The following is an 18,761-nucleotide window of genomic DNA, read 5'->3' as shown; positions in this document are numbered from 1 at the left end:
AGGCTATGTTTAATTCTCTCTTTTTTTTTTTTGGGGGGGGGGGGGGGGGGCACAGCTGTTTATTTTTCATTAAGGGAGGCTCACTCTCTCACACTTTGAAAACTCCTGGGTTAGTGTGTCACTATCAACCGTAGAACACGTTTCATTTCAGAAATACAACGAAAACCATTTAATTCACTCGCCTGAGACACGCGTTGTAGCGACAACGTGAGGACACTTGATTTGCCGTGGTAGATCAGCCGGCGACGGCAGGCAACGCCGGCACAACGGCTTCAGTCTCGATCAGCGGAGCAAAGATCTATTTCCGGCTGCCGTAGCCGTGGCAAAATCCGCCGTTGCTTAAAGTCCCTAATTACTCGCGAGAGCGCGGCGTTGAAAGTGACATCACGTCAAGCAGCCCAGGCAGGCACCCGACCGGAGTCAGAGTCAGAGGAGACGAGTGGGCACAGTTGTACCCCTCCATGAGCAAGCTGGCAGCCATTGCTTTGACAGTTCCCATCTCCAGTGTAAACTGTGCAAGGGACTTTTCCACAATGAATAGGGTAAGACATTTATAATATATCATCAGACACAAACTAGAAACACTTTTAAAATGATTAGGGTGTAGGACATTGGGAGAAACAATCTCATTATTGTTTCTATTTGTAGGTGAAGACTGACTTGAGAAACAGGCTGCAGGGGGATCACCTTGCAGCATGTATGCTGCTAAGCATCAGTGGGCCACCTCTTGGACAGTTTCCTTACGACAGAGCCTTGGAGCTGTTTTATACAAAAACAAGAAAAATCCAATGTTCTGAGCCTGGGTGCAAACTTTGCCGCTGATTCTCCAGCCCCATTTTTATTTATTGTTTTATAATTATTTTATTTTATTGTTGTATTGTTGTTATTTTTCAGCATTTAAAAAGCAATTGTCCATGCAAGACAATCAATAAAAAGGGGGATTATGCTGGTAAAGTAAAATCTGAAGTCAAGTGTCATTTGTTTACGGCGCCACGGCTCCCCGGAGAGCCTGCCCCCGCTGCTGAAAAAAATCCTAGAGGAAACACTGCACCTGGATTAATCAGTTTGTCCAATAATGTAAGACAGGATTAATCAGTTTGTCCAATAATGTAAGACAGGATTAATCAGTTTGTCCAATAATGTAAGACAGGAAATAAAAGAGCTGCCTTAAATTCAGGAAGTAGTGGAGCTGTGCATAGAGCCCATAGAGAGCTCAGGTGGGACACACGGATCTAAACGCTCTGACCACTGACCAGAGGGATCAAAGACGGGTGAAGGCAGCGGTGACGTCTCTCAGTCCAGGACCGGGACTGAGAGACGGAGCTGAGCAGCCAGGTACTGGAGGGGAGAGGAGAGGAGAGGAGAGGAGAGGAGAGTAGGGGAGAGGAGAGGAGAGGACAGGAGAGGAGAGGACAGGAGAGGAGAGGAGAGGAGAGGAGAGGAGAGGAGAGGAGAGGAGAGGAGAGGAGGGGAGAGGAGAGGAGGGGAGAGGAGAGGAGGGGAGAGGAGAGGAGAGGACAGGAGAGGAGGGGAGAGGAGAGGAGAGGAGAGGAGAGGAGCGCACTGCAGGACAGACGTGCCCCGTGCGTAACGGCGCGTAAAAGACTTTTAACACGGCTGAAAAACTGTTACAGAATTACCCAGACGTGAGGAAATGCAGAGATGTAAGATCATGGGGCTCTGACAGGTATCAAATCAATAAACGCATACGTTTTGGCAAAGTTGTATCAGTTAGTACATGGTTTTCAGACGTGGTGAATAAAGACGCAAAAACAGCCACCGCAATCTCTTCCTGGTTTGGTAAATCACATTGCGTGCGCTAAATAAATCTATTTGCATCTACTCCTCCCAGTATTTTGCGCGTTCTGGCTGAAACGCCCATATTTACATATTCATCAAGGCAAACACGCTAAATGGATCGCACGTGCTATTTTGCCCGTTTGAGAGACGCAATCCTCGGTGCGCCCGGTTAGTAGATCAGGTTCCACATGTGTTTGCATGTGCAATCAAGTTTGCACACGTTTTAATACACGCAAACCTTTAGTAGATCCGGCCCTCAGCATCTTTTTCCTGCCCGCTTCCGGGGGGAGCGGCCAGTTGGGCAAACTGACAGGTCTGCCGAGCCGGCCAGCTGATAAATGACACGTCAGCAGCACGTCGGATGACGTTTCTCAGGAAGCCTGGAGTCACAGTCGAATCTGTCAAGCAGGTAACATCATTCTTGATTTCTCTGTCTGAACACAAGAAAGATGGGACTAGATGGGAGGTGTATGAAGTATGGGTTAAGGGGGAGACTGGGGTCAAGTGCAAATACGTGAGCACTGTGTGCAGCGGCTGTGTTGTTGAGGTCTGAGAGGTTGAAAGTGGGGAGGCCAATCAGCTCCTGGGTGACGGCGGAGCGCCTGTGCTCCAGTCAAACTCATTTTTTCTCAAATATTTTGCATAAAAACACACCCACAAAAGTTATTCTAGTTGAGAAGGGCAACTCCCTTTGCTGTAAATACTGCATGCTGTATGAGCATCCCCACAGTACGCAAATTTGTTGACTGAGCCTGTGCCGAAGAAACGCAAAGAGGGTCTGTTAAGAATAGAAAACTATATAGTGTTGCTTTAAGCTGTGGCAGGTAAGATTTGTTTTAAAAACAAAATGTTAACTTTCTTAAAGAAAATTATGTTTTCCCATTCAGCGATGAATAAGGAAAGGAAGGTCTGTGTGTGTTTCTCTATGGCTCTGTATGCAGCAGCCTTGAACAATCAAATCTATTTTGGTCTGGGGGCTCCTGCTTGGTTGAGGGGCTGCATACAGCAGTAGTCTTTAAAGAGATGCTTTATCATTATTCACTGTAGTTCAAGCATCAAACCACTTAAGTTTTGATTACCAGCCCTAATGATGAAGCTCAACCTTATTCTGGAACTTAGACCTCCAGATGACCTCTTTTTCACTGTAGAACAAACTCTCTCTCTCTCATACACACACATGCACACACAGCTGGAATCTGTCTACTGTGGTTAGTCATTCTGCCCTACTTTTGCAACAGCTGGTCGATTAATGGGAATCACTATTCCTACACACATACACAGTTAGGGTGCTGTGTCAGCGTAATGGTCTGGTGTGAGTCAGGAGGGAGGGCAGGTGGCAACAGCACATAGGACGTCCAGATTTGTTGCTGTATGCAAAATCTTTTGATAACAGCAAGGTCAACAGGTCAACAGGTCATCTCTTCTTTCATTTAATTTCTCTCTCATGATCCCACATCTCCAGTTCTCCTCTCTTTCCTAAACATTCTTATCCACTTTGTCCTTCATTTTTTCTTCCCTGTTATTTCATTCTTCTGCACCTTTTTTCTCTGTTTTCCATCCTCTGTCTGCTTTATTCTTACTGTGCTTTAAATTATCCCTCATCATTCTTGATTTTCTTCCTTTTCTCCTCCCTTCACCTCTTCCTTCCTATGACCTACGTTCTTGTGCATTTTTCTTTGTCTTCTTTGTTTATGCCTTCTCCTTCATTGCAGTTTTTCCCATCTTTATGGCAGTTTTCTCATCTCTCTTCCTTTTGTTCATGTTTCACCCCTTGTCTGTCAGTGCTCCAGCAGCTGATCTGAGTCCAGCCGGTGACAAACGTCTTCCTGCTGTGAAGGACTCTGCTGAATCAGGGAGAACTGGGTGGCATGTTGGGACAGTTGCGATGGTCACATCAATCTTCTAAATGAGTCAAAGCTAATACATCTGCTGCTTGGCACACACTCCAGAGCGCCTCTTACAGGAAATGGCCCAAATGCTGGTTTTAAAACCAGGATCATCACTGATATCTGGTCTTCTCTTTGTTATGTTTTTAACGTATGAGGTTTTACATTTGTCTACCTCTGCCTTGAGTATTTGTTTCTATAGTATTTGTTTTGGATAGTTTTCTATTGCTTTATAAAGCCCTATTCGCACGGGATTAGTATTACCTGGGGACCTCTGGTAATTTGTAATAATTGCGGAGGACGTCTGTGATCTTAATCCCATGAGAATGCGCCATGTCAGTAATTTGTAAAGTAAAAATTCCCCCGCAAATTACCTACTATATTTCACCAAAGACCAACGTCTCGTGGTAAAACTAGTCCCGTGTGAATCTGCATCTCAGTAATTGAGGGGCATTTTTTGTTCTTCCCCGGTTGAAACCATACTGTACGGGTTGAAACTTGGAGGCTGTGGAAATTATGAGCAGCATTTTCGAAGGCGTTTTAGGTACAAACACGGGCTCGTATCGGTGCTGGAGACACATTTAAATAAACAGCTCAGATCCATAAAAAGAGCGAAACTTAGGAGGATATTGAGATGGATAACATGCAACAAGCTTAATAAAAATGCTGGCCCGTTATTGCGACAACAACTGCACTGTTGCGAAGTCACGTTGCTGCTTTGACATTTTATTTACATTTGCTTCGCACATGGATGTGACAGAGGCGGATGTTACGACGTGCACAGCTTTGACGTCATATTGGAGCCTTAATGTCGGTAAATTCGAGTAAAAATACAGACTTCACTTATCCTGTGCTAATGCACCGCAAGAAACACAGACGTGGGGGGGGAATTTACAAATCACCAAAGGTCCCCAGGTAAAACTAATCCCGTGCGAATAGGGCTTTAGTGTGAATGCTGAAAGCAGTGAGGGAGACCAAAAAAACATTCTAGAATTTTTCTGGCTTAACTGTCAGCACGGCCACAAATCAAACTCTAAACACATGATTTTTTTCCACGCTTGTAGGCACACTTGTCCTGTCTCATATGATGTGCTCAAAACAGCAGACAGACTTACAGAATTGTCTCAGTGAGCCTCTTTGTGCAGCTAGACCCGCTCCAGTGCCTCATTGACTACAATACAAAAGTAGGAGCTGATTTTTTGAGAAAAGGAGAAAGGACCTAGGGCTGGGCGATATAGCGATCTCGATACGGGATTGCGATAAATTTTTGATCGATTTCGATAATAAGCTATGGTCCTATTCCTCGATATCACATGAAAGTAAAAAGCGCGACAGCAGCCGGTCACACTTCCGTCTGATACTCCGCCTCCTGTCGTGAGCATGCAGAGTTTGTTGTGCAGCTGCAGCTAACTGGGGGTGTGGTGATGAATGAGGTCACAGATGTAGCTGGGGGCTTGGCCATGGAAAGCTTTGTAAGTGAGCAGTAAAACCTTAAATTGAATTCTGAAGGATATTGGTAACCAGTGCAACGAGGCGAGTATGGGAGTGATGTGACAGGACTTTTTTGACCGGGTGAGAAGTCTGGCTGCTGCGTTTTGAATGAGTTGAAGGCGGTCGATGGATGACTGATTGAGGCATGTGAATAATGAGTTACAATAGTCCAGTCTAGATGAGATGAAGGCATGAATTGCCATTTCTAATTCTGAGTGAGATACTATGGAGCGGAGTTTGGAGATGTTTCTCAGATGGAAAAGGCAGTTTCTGGATAGTGATTTTACATGTTTGTCTAGGTGCATGGATTGGTCGAATTGCACCCCGAGGTTCCTGATGTCTGTATGGATGTGGTTTTTGAGGGGACCCAGATGTTCCCCTCAAACACAAGCCTGGCAGTGTGGAGTCAGAGCGACCTGATGACACCACTGTCAGAAAGTGGAGGAAACACGAAGCTGCTCGTGACGTTTATTCTGCGGTAACATGTCTGTTTGCTCATGTACAGTGTGAAGAACATGCGCTCGGCTCAGGCCCCCACATACGTATTTGACTCTGAGGATGTCCGCGCGCACTCGAGGCAGACGAGGACCCAAAGCGGGCGGCCGCCGGTCCCTTCTGTGCAAAGCTCAATTTTTATGACTGCGCGGACTCGACCTGTTTTAAATGTGACACTGTACGCTCGCCTATGACACAGCAAAAGTCCGCGGACAGTGCACGCGGAGTCAACGCCACTCACAGTATGCGCCGACAGTCTCTCTCTCTCCCTCTCTCTCTCTCTCTCTGTCAGCGCCGCACACACACACACACACACACACACACACACACACACACACACACACACACACACACACACACACACACACACACACACACACACACACACACACACACACACACACACACGGAGCGTCGCGTCGGAGCGGGGAAGTGAAACAACAACCTGCAGATCACCTGAGTTGACGTGAGCTCCGCTCGTGGTTACCGAGTCAGATCAATAAATATGCTTTATGCACAGCTCCACTACTTCCTGAACTTAAACAGGCTCCTTTCCTTCCTGTCTTACATTATTGGACAAACTGATGAATCCAGGTGTCTGACCATTGTTGTGACTACTGAGGTCAGAGTCAGACACACCTGTCAGAGCCTGTTAAATTCAAGTAGTGGGGCTCGGCATAAAGCCTGTTGTCAGAGTAGCTAAATAGCTAAATATTTGTCTACAACCTGTTCAAATAACTAGAAAGACTAAAGCCTCGTGATTGACACATTTTAGAGCTGATGTATGGTAGAAAAAAGACAACAGAAAACAACAATAATGTAAATCAAATTAAATTGTGGATTATTGAACTGTTCCACCCTTAATGAACATTAAAGTGAACTCATGTCATCCTCCCAAACTGAACACATTCTCTGGTTTCTTCAAGATTCAGTCAGGATGATGCGGCAGCGTCAGCAAAAAATACATATAGAGAATCGATCAATATGGAAAAACATATGGTGATAAAGTTTTTTGCCATATCGCCCAGCCCTAAAAGGACCCCCTTTTCTAACTAGCCAGGTTGAGAAAAGTATTTGCCCTACAAACATTTAATGCACATCAGAACGCTCAGGAAGGTTTTTTGAACGACTCTTTACCACATTCTGATAAGAGGTACGGTTCTCTTTTTTGGGCTGTTGTTAGGAGAGCTGCTCCGAGCTCAAATCTGACTGTTCTGCTCCTGCTCTGTGTTGTGCAGTTGGCCATCAAGTCTGTCACACACACAGACATGCGCACGCACACACACAAACACACACACACACACACACACACACACACACACACACACACACACACACACACACACACACACACACACACACACACACACACACACACACACACACACACACACACACACACACACACACACACACACACACCACACTGTGCCACCCAGTAAAAGGTAAGCAGTTAGTCACCATGGCAACCTCTGCGGGCAGGCTGCCAGACAGGTGTATTCGATCAGATCATTAGCACATATAGGAGTTTTGTGGTGATCAACTATTTTACTTTCTAAGTCCAATGCACATGTAGTGGAGGCTGGTCCATAGAGTCAGAGGAGGTTGGCCCTCCTCTATTTTTGAGAGGCCAGAGGAAGATCAACATATTTTTTAGAAAGAGTAACTGGTTGAAATAAACCTTTACCAAATCATTTATAATATATTTTTTATATCTTTTATGGAAGAAAATCCACTAAATTCACTTAAAACGGTGAATTTGATTCCACTCTGGGTCATAAAATCAGTGTAATGACTCATCTATCAGACGATGGAGGCCAAACTTTGTGCAAAATTCTATTTTCAAGTAAATCCGGGATTAAAGTGTGGTATTTTTTTTCGCATCGGATAACGCAGGCACACGGATTATACGTCAGCCTGCTCACAATTCACCAGCCACTGATATTGGATCCGTCAATCAAACGTCTGAGACACACACACACACACACACACACACACACACACACACACACACACACACACACACACACACACACACACACACACACACACACACACACACACACACACACACACCGAGCTTGGTCTCGCCCCAAACATTGAGTATCCCGCCTGCTCGACCAATGACCAATCAAATTTGTTTTCCTTCCTTGGGTAAACTTGTGCGGCAACTCGTGGAAACTGGTAGAAGAAGGCGCGACAAACAGGACAAACAGCCATTTCTGAACACCTTTAACACAAAAAGCACTTAGTCCACTCCAGCTACTGTATGTTTCTGTGTAGTGAAGATGCTAGCTGTGCTGAGCTGAGTTCAAGACCGATCTGTGATACATGAGCAAACAGGCTGAGTCAGGAAGGAAACAGGGTTAGCATTTCACCTGGGTTAGCCGTTATAAGATCATTAATCTCTGTGTGAAAGTATTGGGGCAAGTGGCTCACGGTTGGTGAAGTATCATGTGACTGCAGGGTCCCAGAGGATTTCAACCACCAGCCTGATTACGCACTGTGATGCAACTTGGAAAATTTTGTGTTTCAGCAAATTAGAATATAATGAAAAAATACAGAGCTGACCAGATCCAGAATAATTCAACCGAGAATATCATTTTTATCAACTGATTTTTAAAATTCAATAAAACAAAAACAATCTTAATCTCAATAAGTGAATACAATTTGACTAGTTGAGAAATGAAAATAATATTTTCATTAATGTATATACATTTTTAATTCATTTATATAAAACTAAGCAGTCCTAGTCTTTTTTGATTTTCTGTAGCAAGAATACATCAGGGTTTCAAGCCACAAAATAACGTGGATATACTTTAACTGAAAAAACTGAAAAAAAAAAATTGAATTAAATTGGTTAAAGAATTAAAGAAACTGAATTGGATGATTTGTAGGACTCATCTCATTTGGGTGAAATGTACAGATGCTTACTGTCTGCATAGAGCCCAATGTAAATGTTTTCTAGTGCTTCAAGTTATTTTTCTTTAAAACAAAATACGTCACAGATGGAACTGGGATGTTGTGAGTCCAGTGATTATCATCATACCTCCTAGCATTTCCGTCTCTGTGGTTTCTCTGCGTATTGAACATGCCTGTGTAAACTGAGCCTAAGCAAATCTCTGTGCAAAAAGGCGAAGTTAGGAAGAAAACAAGGTGTTAGCATTTTACCTGCGTTAGTCAGTCCAGGACCATAAATCTCCATTTAAAAGTATTTGGACAGGTGATTCACGGTTAGTGAAAATAAAATGTGACTGCAGGGTTACAGTACAAGGATTGTATTTACTTACTGCACTGCTTCCTATGTGTGTGTCTGTATGCATGCTTACCGTCTGGGAAGCAGTTGTCAGGGTCCATGGCCTCTTCAGCCATCTCTGAGTACTCATCCTCTTCCTCTCCAGGCTTCCTCAGGTCCACCGTGCTGCCCTCTGATAAGCTGATATTGTCTTTCTGCTAATTAAAACAGAAAGCAACCAATCAGAAACACTGAGCGTTTATCAGATTCAGATTCACTGCACTCTCCTCTGACTGACTCATGTCATGGAAACAGCCTGAGTCAATTTACTGTAAGCACATTATTCTTAACACACTGGTGGTGTCCTAATAGACTGACCAGTCTGGATGTTTGGTTGTGGCTAATTATTGTCCCAATGGTGCTTCTCAGCAAACCCTACTCAGCCAACATATGAGATGTGTTACTGCAGAATTAACGACATGAGCAGCTCAGTGTTTCAGTCTGAGTTTTCTCCTCAACTTTCTTACTGTCGTATCATCAGGTCTCCACATTCCACACTGCTCCTCACAGCCGACAGATGATGCTGTTGGAGCCTCCTCTGTCCCTCTACAGCTGAGCTGCTGCTCTACGGGGCACTGAACCCTCCACCTCCCAAATAAAAAACACTTCTCTAAGTCTGTGGTGCAATGCTTCTTTACACATGACGACCCGAGACAGGCGAACTGACTGGGCCGGACTTATTTCATGAACCGCTCCACACACTCACTATTACTTTAGTTGCCTTCGGCTCCATTTCCACTCATTCCCTGCCTCTTTTCCAACTTTCAATTTATAATTCTTCATTTTAGCTGCAGCTGCAGCTGCTGCAGCTCAAACAAACTATATAGTATGCGCACAACAGGCGGCGGTCTGTCCTACATGGAGCCACAGACAGCAGACTGACAGTTGTCTGGTGTCTTTATATCTGCCGTGTGATATTGAGGAAATATGACCATAGCCTTAGCCTCGTAAACCAGCCTCTCGCGGAAATGCATTTCATTTCATTTCTCGGGAGAGTCTGGCCTCATCCCCCCTCTAAGCGTTTGGGGTGGGCGGGAGCTGGGCGGGAGTAGCAAAGACGGTTTAATATCTTTGGTAGTAGCGTTGACAGACAACCCCATTCAGCCAATCAGCAAGTTGGTGTAGTGACGGGGCTTTGCACCAGTCGGTCCCTGATTGGCCAACGTGCTGTGTCAATCACAGCGGGCGATGCTGATTGGCTCGGCCTTCTGAGGGTTTCAGTCCAAACGCTTAGAATGGGGATGAGGCCAGACTCTCCCTCGGAATGAAATGAAATGCACTTCCGTGAGAGGCTGGTTTACGAGGCTAACATAGCCTAGCATCGAAATCAATCAAAATTTTATGGCGATCTCAATTGAATATTGTTTCATTTCCCAGCCCTAGCTGCAGCTCAGTGGTAAGGCTCCAGCAGCTCAGAGCCGAAACAGGAAGCTCTCAGCCGACAGTCCCGCCCGGTCTTCATCTGGAGCAACACCGTGTCCTCCCCAAGGTCCTCCCGCGGTAAAATGTGATGGTCTCACGGCCAAAGCAGACCACCACCACCGACCCGTACCACAGAAGGACCGCGACCACCGGTGGGGCCGGTGTTCCAGACCTGCTTTGGCCCAGAGACCATCACATTCCACGGTGAGAGGCTGTGACCCGGCACGGTGCGTCTGTGTTATTGTTGTTTAGTGGCGTGACGTGAAATTACGTTTTTGGCACTCAACGCATGGGAACAAAAAACGAGAAATTACGTGGTTGGCACTCAATGAGTTAACATCGTTTATACGGCGATTATGGTCCTGTGGTCCGATCTATATAATATAAATAGCAAAAAGAACCAAAAAAATCCATTCAGTCTATCAGCCGTGGGCCTGCATAGAAATTGACCAATGCTATCCAACCGTCACAGTAGGCTCGCATTGGCTCGTATCCTCCATCCAATCCCCTCTCTTCCCTGCTCCTTCTTGACCCGCCTCGTCCCCACCCCCTTCCGCTTAGAAACTACAAGTAGTTGTAACCGCCCTGAGCTGCTCAGCCACAGACACATGAACCCACCAATTCAGCGCCTGCTGGCCCCCACCCCCGGTCGGTCTGCCGCTGAAAGCCCCACTAGGATTCAGAGAAGAACAGTACAGAAGCACAGAATGTGTTGCTGCCCTTATTACTGGTACCGGTGCCGCGTCGAGTCTCCCTGGTCCTCTCCCTGACACACAGCCGCTTCCAGCCGCAGCTGCAGCCTGAGCAGCGTCGCTCTGCAAACTACGGCGCCGCAGAGCTACACACCCCGGTCTTCCTGCTCCTCTCCCCCAGACACAGCACCCTGTCCTGGGTCGCCCGGCGCGACCAGTCTCCCTGTAGCTCGGCTGTGCTCGGCGCTGCTAATGGTGGTGGTGCCCATACCGGCGGTTGCTGCGGTCCCGTTGCCAGGTACGGCGACGATGGCAACTAGCACAGCGGTGGCATCGGGACTGGCGCCGCTGCCATTAGCGGCGCCGAGCACAGGCGAGCTACAGGGAGACTGGTAGAAGTAGGGAGATCCCGGTCAGGCTGCAGCGGCGGTGCTGATACAGCGGAGTTTATGTTGAACAGGTAATCTTTGGTTTTATTGTGGAAGTTGTGACTGTGAATCCGACATTTTACTCCGCATTCAAACTGTGTTTGGTTTCTACTGGCAGCAGACTTGTTGCTCCGAGGGGAGGGCCATACGAGCATTGGTTGATTTGTTTTAGTGATTTTGTGGGGGAGGATTTTATATAAGCCCTTTGGGCTTCTTTTCCTCTCCTGCACAATTATTTGTCTTTGTATTATTAAATAGAATTCTTGTTTTATCATTGTGCATATGAATAAAAAAAATAAAAATAAAATAAACTCAGTAACCAATCACACAGGCAGCTCCATGTTGTCCCTGTGTGATGTTCAGGGACAGGTCAGGACAGTCTGAGGACAAAGAGCTCTGAGGTTGAAGTCCCATAATAATGAAATGTACCATTAGACAGTAACAGGTCTGTAGCTATACGTCTTGACCAAATGTCAGCTGTTCACCTGCACCGCCACAAGTGTTGTTAAGTAAGTGCGATTAGAATGTGTTAATTTTTTTTAACACGTTCACTTTTGTGGAATTAATTAATCTTAATTAACGTGTTAAAGTCCTGGCCCTAATATATATATTTGTTTTACATAGGTTTACAACAACTTAAATACACATTTTTATCCCTCACATACAAATGATAGGCCACTTAATAATAAAGGAATTGGACTGCTTATTATACCTGTGAGTGAGTGACTTTAAAAAGTATGTAATTCAAAATATTAAAAAAAGTGATCTATTCCTAAGTGAAGGAAGGACAAATACATTTGACAACACCCTATATGGTTTACTCTAAGTCTAACCCTTTCAGTTTTTATAGAGAGCAGGCAAAGAGCTGACATTTTGTAACCTCGAAACATACATCTTAAACTTATGTGTTTAAAATCTTGTATCTCATTGTCAGCTTTCTTACATGACATGTCCCTACCTCAGTCATCTATTGAACTCTTTGAGCATCAATAAACTGTATGAAATGTGCTTTACAAACAAACAAAGATTGATTGATTAGAAAAGACAGTTGGTTTTTTCTTGGTTGGAAAATTTTGTGACAGGATGTGGCTTTTTGAAATATCATTAATGAAGCTCTCTGGTAAATGCAACATTTGTTAAGTGTACTTGTTGTTGTTTTTGCCTTTGATTTGTTGTCAATAGAAACTCTCAGCCTGAGAATCCTGCAGACTTGCTCCAGAGTTGGTACCTGTATTGTTCGGTACCTGCAAGTTTGGAGGTGTTATTTGTACAGAGTATGTTGTGTAGTTGAATGAGTCAGATTTAATGTTACATAAGTGACAGGAGCCCTGGCTAAAGAAACAGAGAGAGGCATCAGCTTCCAAGCCCCATCCCTGCACCAAACGCCGTCTGTTAACTTTGATGCTGAGAGATCTGGGCAAAACTAGACGTCAGGAAATCCCCCCCTTTACCCCACCATCCCACCTGACTTCAAAGGTCCCTGTTTGCTAAGCATCATGGGAGTTTAAATTTACAAAGGGTGAGGGAGATGGAGGGATAGGAGACAGATTTTCTGCTGAGGGCTGAGGAAGGAAATTTGGCAAGTTTTGTAAAAAGTCTGGACAAGACACAGCAGGGGTGTGTATGTGTGGACAGGTGAGCTAACTACCTGAGTCAACACCTACCTCATGAATACATTCACAGTCTGGGAGCAGAGAGTGGCTGCTGTGACGAATGCCAGCCTTGGACACACATACACACAGACCTAATCTCTGACACACACTTACAAAAAATGGATAATGTAACACACACACACGCACGCACGCACGCACGCACGCACACACACATGCACACACAGCAGCCTTGGGTTGAAAACCCTTTGACAGTTGACATCCATAATGAGGGGTTTAAATGTATTTCTATTCATAAGCTGTTTCTATTGTGGTGCCAGAGAGGAGCTGCAGGCAGTTACACACATTCAGGGCTGTAAGTGACACACTTATAGTCATCGGATTACTTCCATCAGGATGAGACTGCAGGACTTGGGATTTTTTCTTTTGGTTTTCTATCATGTCCATCAAAATAACAATGTACTCATCAAGTTAGTTCATCAAAGATCCTGTTAACAAGAAAAGTGCATATCAACTCAGATTTAGGCTGTATTTAAACCAGGAAAGTCCAATAGTTCACTTGCTTTGGTGTGGACCAATTTCTTTTTTTTTTACCTGGTGCAGTTTGTATTCACATTGCATTTTTTTTTACAAGCTGACCAACTTTGTAAACAAAAGCACACTTGTCCCACAGTCACTCAATCATTTGGATAAAAAATATCAACAGGATCTTCCACAAAAAGTACACAATGGAGGTAGTGCTGGGCGATATGGACCAAAAGTCATATCCCGATATATTTAGTCTTGTGATGGCTGGAGGAGTCTCTGCAGCCAGCTCATCAGCCAGTTCATCAGGCTGATGACTGGCACCTGGTGAGGTGTGGCCAGGCCGGAGCAGAAAGGCTCAGCGCTGGAACACTGAGGCCTTGTCCACACCAGCCCGGGTATTTTTGAAACCGTGAACGTATGTTCCCGGTTGTATGTCCTGTCCACACGCAACCGTGCTTTTGGAACCCTGAAACCGTGGTTTTTTGAAACCGGAGTCCAGGGTGGGGTTTTGGGCCGGGGTTGGTTTCACCGGGTGCGTGTGGACACTGCAACCGTGATTGTCTTTCTCGTTTACGTCATAGCTGCACACGTGCTGATGTAAACACTGCCAGCTGCAGAGGTTGTTTGCAGCGGTTTGCAGAAGTTGACGTGAGCTCGCAAAAATGGAGGTGACAAAGTGGATTTTTATCACTTTTTTTTTTTTTTTTTTTTTACATCATCTAAATGCTATTTGTATAGTTTTTCGATGAGAAAAATATAAGGAAACGGTCGTCAGGGCGATCCTCTTGTCAGCTCCAAACTCACCCTCAATCACAGACCACAGCTGCTTTTCCACACAGCATCATTTACAGTAACAGTGACGCTACAGATCAGCGGGGGCGCTGCCGCTGTGTTTTTAAAATTACAGAACTACTACAGTAGCGCCGCAGTTTCTTATTCCCCACCTTGTTTGATTGAGAGTTTTTTCGGGATGATTTTCATGAATGAACAGGCAATAGCCTATGTCACTGTCAGACCGGGTACGACGAGGGGGGGGGCTATGCGGAGATGAGGAACGAGCCAAAAGCCGAAAATGTATTCGTGACGTCCGCGGTCGATATAAAGTGGATATGTTTCATTCATCCATGTTTTGACACACAACACAACAGCCAGTGAATGAGTTGCGCAGCACCGACAGCTCAGCCAGCCAGGTGATGCACACAGCACAACACAGCGCAGCAACATGTGCAGGCTGCTGCAGCAGTGCACGTCAAAGGGACACCGCCGAAAATAAAATAAATAGGCTACACGTAGTTTTTAAATTGTTTTTGCGCATGTTTTCATCCATAAAATGACCAAAAATGAACACTATAAGTGGATTTCTTGATAACAAATTATTTAAACAGCATTTGTATAGAAATGATTCCGTCCCAAGCCTTTTGATCCATAAGCGGTTTCCACTGTATTTTGATTGGTTAAAACAACCTTCCACACGTGCATTGCGTCACTTGAGCCGTTTTCCCACTAAAATTAGCGGGTCGACGCGGGTTTTTTAAACGCGGGTCGACCCGCTAACAATCGGCATTTGGCCCCTTTCCCATTGACCAAAATGAGCCGAGTCTGACCCCCCGCTGAGGGATCAGACAGAGCATAAACCAGTCGCCCCGCTCTCATCCGCGGTGCAAGAGACACACACAGTCATGCCACAGCCGCCCGCCGCGGAGTGTCCGTCCGCCGAGGCAGACTCTCTGGCTGGCTGACCTGGAGCACCAGGACCGCGGAGGACAGAGAGTCTGCTGCGGCCGGATGACGGACGTCCGTGGCACAACACGTCAGTTAAACAGACTGTCGCTTCTTTTCTTTTCTTTTTTTCTATCGTTTTTGGTCAGTGTTCTCTGATCTTTTGATCCCAGTCTCGGATGAGAGCAGAGCGGAGCAGAGCTTTGTTTTGGTACGTGATATGAGACGCGACCGGCGCGATGACGTAGCGTCACGTAACGTTCAGTGTCATCACGTAAATTAGCGAGTTGACCCGGGTCTGGCGTTCCCACTGCAAGCCGAGCAGAGCCGAGCCGATTAAAGGCGATTTTAACCCGCGTCGCTTGCCGAGTCGTTTGACCCCAAAAGCCGATTGTTAGCGGGTTTAAACGGGTTTTTTGGCCAGTGGGAAAGGGGTATTGGTAGCGGATTCCACGGTTGCGTGTGTACGGAGTGTTTTTATTACAGCAAAACTCCAGTTTCAAAAATACCCGGGCTCGTGTGGACTAGGCCTGAGGCCCCGTTTATACGTACCTGGTTATTTTTAAAAACGGAGACATTAACCATGGTTTGCACCCTCCGTTTGGACGCAAACGGAGAAATCTCCCCTGAAAACAATTCTTTTTAAAAACTCCGGCCAGAGTGGAGATTTTGGAAAACTCTGTTTGCACGTTTGCATGTAAACAGAGAAAAACGGAGATTTGGGTAACCGTAACCATATTACATAAATAAATAAATAATAATAATGATAAAATGTAATGCAGACTGACGTGTTCATTGTAAAACATTTATTTATTGATGTAACGTTAAATGGGGTGATTTCTGTACAGAGTTCCGAGGCTGCCCTGCTCTTCTGTCCACACACATGAAGCTTCTCTTTTCATTCAAACAAACTAATGTTACTGCCACAATTGTTAGATTTCATCAACGAGACCAACATTTATCTCCTAAAAATAATTTAACCAGCTGGTGGTAAACCTCTAAAAACCTGCGGGTAAGTTAATTAGCGATCTTATAATACACTGGGGGAAACCCTGATAGGACAAATAAGTTTGAGTGTTGTGTGATGAATTTTTATGGCAAGTGGAATGACTTTTGATTTGTAAATATTGAACATGTTTAATATTTACGATTATCGGCGCCGAACGTTTTCCGAGACAATTGTTGTGAGAATTTTCAAAATAGGAAACACATGCAGCTGCAGGGCAAAGTTTTGTTTTATATTGACACTGGTTTGTTGGTTTGCAACAGTACAAGAGGTCTAGCCTTGTTCCTTAGTTCACTGATGGTTCTACAGCACAGTTCACTTCACAGTTTCCAAACAGCCACACAGAGCTGGGAGGGATCCAGGGGATCTGAGGTGAAATGAGAGCATCAGAGACCAGTCATGTGTAGCATGAAGAACCCAGAGAAAAAAACCAAACACAAATGCGGGTGAGCATGGGTTTGTTTTGCTCATTTATTTTCTAAGTTCAGTGTTCATGTCAATTAGTCTTGAACATTGTTAATAATAATAAATAATAATAATAAATGTGTTGTTAGAGAGAGAGAGAGGCCTGACTGCCCCCCCCCCCCCCCACCCCCCCACCCCCCCACCCCGCACACACACACACCACGCACACACACTCGCGGCGGCACTCGCGGCGGCACGGTGGCACAGTGGTTAGCACTGTTGCCTCACAGCAAGAAGGTCCTGGGTTCGAATCCCGGGCCGCCCAGGGCCTTTCTGTGTGGAGTTTGCATGTTCTCCCCGTGTCTGCGTGGGTTTCCTCCGGGTGCTCCGGTTTCCCCCACCACTAAAAACATGTCAGCTAGGTTAATCCTCCAGTCAGCGCCCCTGACCAAAGGCACTGGCTCATAATCTGGAGTTGGTCCCCGGGCGCTGCACCGCGGCTGCCCACTGCTCCTCAGGGATGGGTTAAATGCAGAGAAAGAATTTCACTGTACTAGCTGTATATGTGACTAATAAAGTACCTTTACCTTTACCTTCACTCTGGAAACAAAGCTTGATGTTGAAGAGTTGTGAAAGCAGTGATGCTCTTCGACTCCCTCTCTCTCTGCCTCATTCTCTCTCTTTCTCTCTGACCAACCGTTTTGGGGGGAAAATATGTTCCTGAATTGTATCTTTTCACGCTGCCCTTTCACATTAGGGCTGTTTGTCTGTGTGTGTGTCTATTCGCAGCTCTCACTGCATTTGCATGTTCCACCTCATGGCTAACTTGCTGCTGCATCATGCATGAGCTCCTAAAACAACTGAATCTAAAATAAAACAACAGATCTGCTCTATAATTGTGTTGTATCTGTTGTATGTTTTTTTCTACGGTTTTGTTTGTACTTGTTAAGCATAAATAAATGAGAACATTTTTTGCGGTCCTGACACCCAGTTTGGAAACCACGGTGACAGAGGGACATAGAGAAAGAGGGCAGGAAAGAGAGCAGGTGCACAACATAATTAAAGAGAAAAGGTGATGATGAACCGAGTTGGCATAGGTGCGGAAAAAAACACACATGCACTCACACACGTGCACATATGCACACTTGTGCACAACACAGATCTGTCATTTTGTGTTGGATACAAAGAAGGGAAAAAGGAAACAACTCCTCTCTACTTCCTCCTGCTGCCCACACACACACACACACACACACACACACACACACACACACACACACACACACACACACACACACACACACACACACACGCACGCACACACACACACACACGTGTTTGATGTACAGCATGTTGTGTCATATTGTGAATCTTTGTATTCAGATCTTTTACTTGAATGAATACCAAATACTAGGGCCCGCTTTAAAAAATCCACTGATAGATTTTTAAATGTCTGCCATTTCCTGGTTCCTCTGTTAGCCTCACGCATTCGTGCGAGATCATGTACATGTAAGATCTACGTGACTGTGCGAGATTAACACAACGAGATCACAGAGCAGTGATTCCAATCAATTTAGTAAATCAGTAACCAAATCCTACCAAATACTTAAATGATGTTATGTCAACATCCACTGCTCATGACATGCTCATCTAGACTAATAACTAGACACCTACCTCGTCTGGTCCGGACTTTCAGAGTTTTATGTTTGATCCCAACCAAATTCCCTGGTCTGGACCAAAGATCCGACAAAACAGGTGGTTTCAGTTTGGACCAAACTAAACCATGGTTTACAAACCAATCAATGTCAAGGGTTCTGAAGCAGAACAATCTTTCACCAAACTAAAACTTGCCTTACAGACCGCTCCAACTTGGGATCTGACCTTACCAGGCCTTTCACTCAAATGGTAGATGAGACAAATGGATGTATGACTTCTGTTTTATTGCAGGATCACTGAAACAAACTACACCCTGTAGCTTATTTTTCTT

General features: G+C 45.2%; 1 protein-coding gene across 1 annotated transcript in view; it reads right to left on the bottom strand.

The window, feature by feature from the left end:
• The window catches only part of LOC311003567 (sodium channel protein type 3 subunit alpha-like), a gene marked incomplete at both ends in the record, with an annotated part of 242,843 nt that overhangs the window by 60,029 nt on the left and 164,053 nt on the right, over positions 1-18,761 (bottom strand). Inside the window, one exon of the mRNA XM_083995335.1 lies at positions 9,002-9,125. Coding sequence (XP_083851461.1) covers positions 9,002-9,125 — 124 coding nt within the window. The remainder of the gene's footprint in view (positions 1-9,001; positions 9,126-18,761) is intronic.

Source organism: Trachurus trachurus (genome assembly GCF_905171665.1).
Source record: "Trachurus trachurus genome assembly, chromosome: 20".
Lineage (NCBI taxonomy): Eukaryota > Metazoa > Chordata > Actinopteri > Carangiformes > Carangidae > Trachurus > Trachurus trachurus.
The sequence above is the reverse complement of the archived record's forward strand: the minus strand, read 5'-3'. Positions and strand labels throughout refer to the sequence as shown.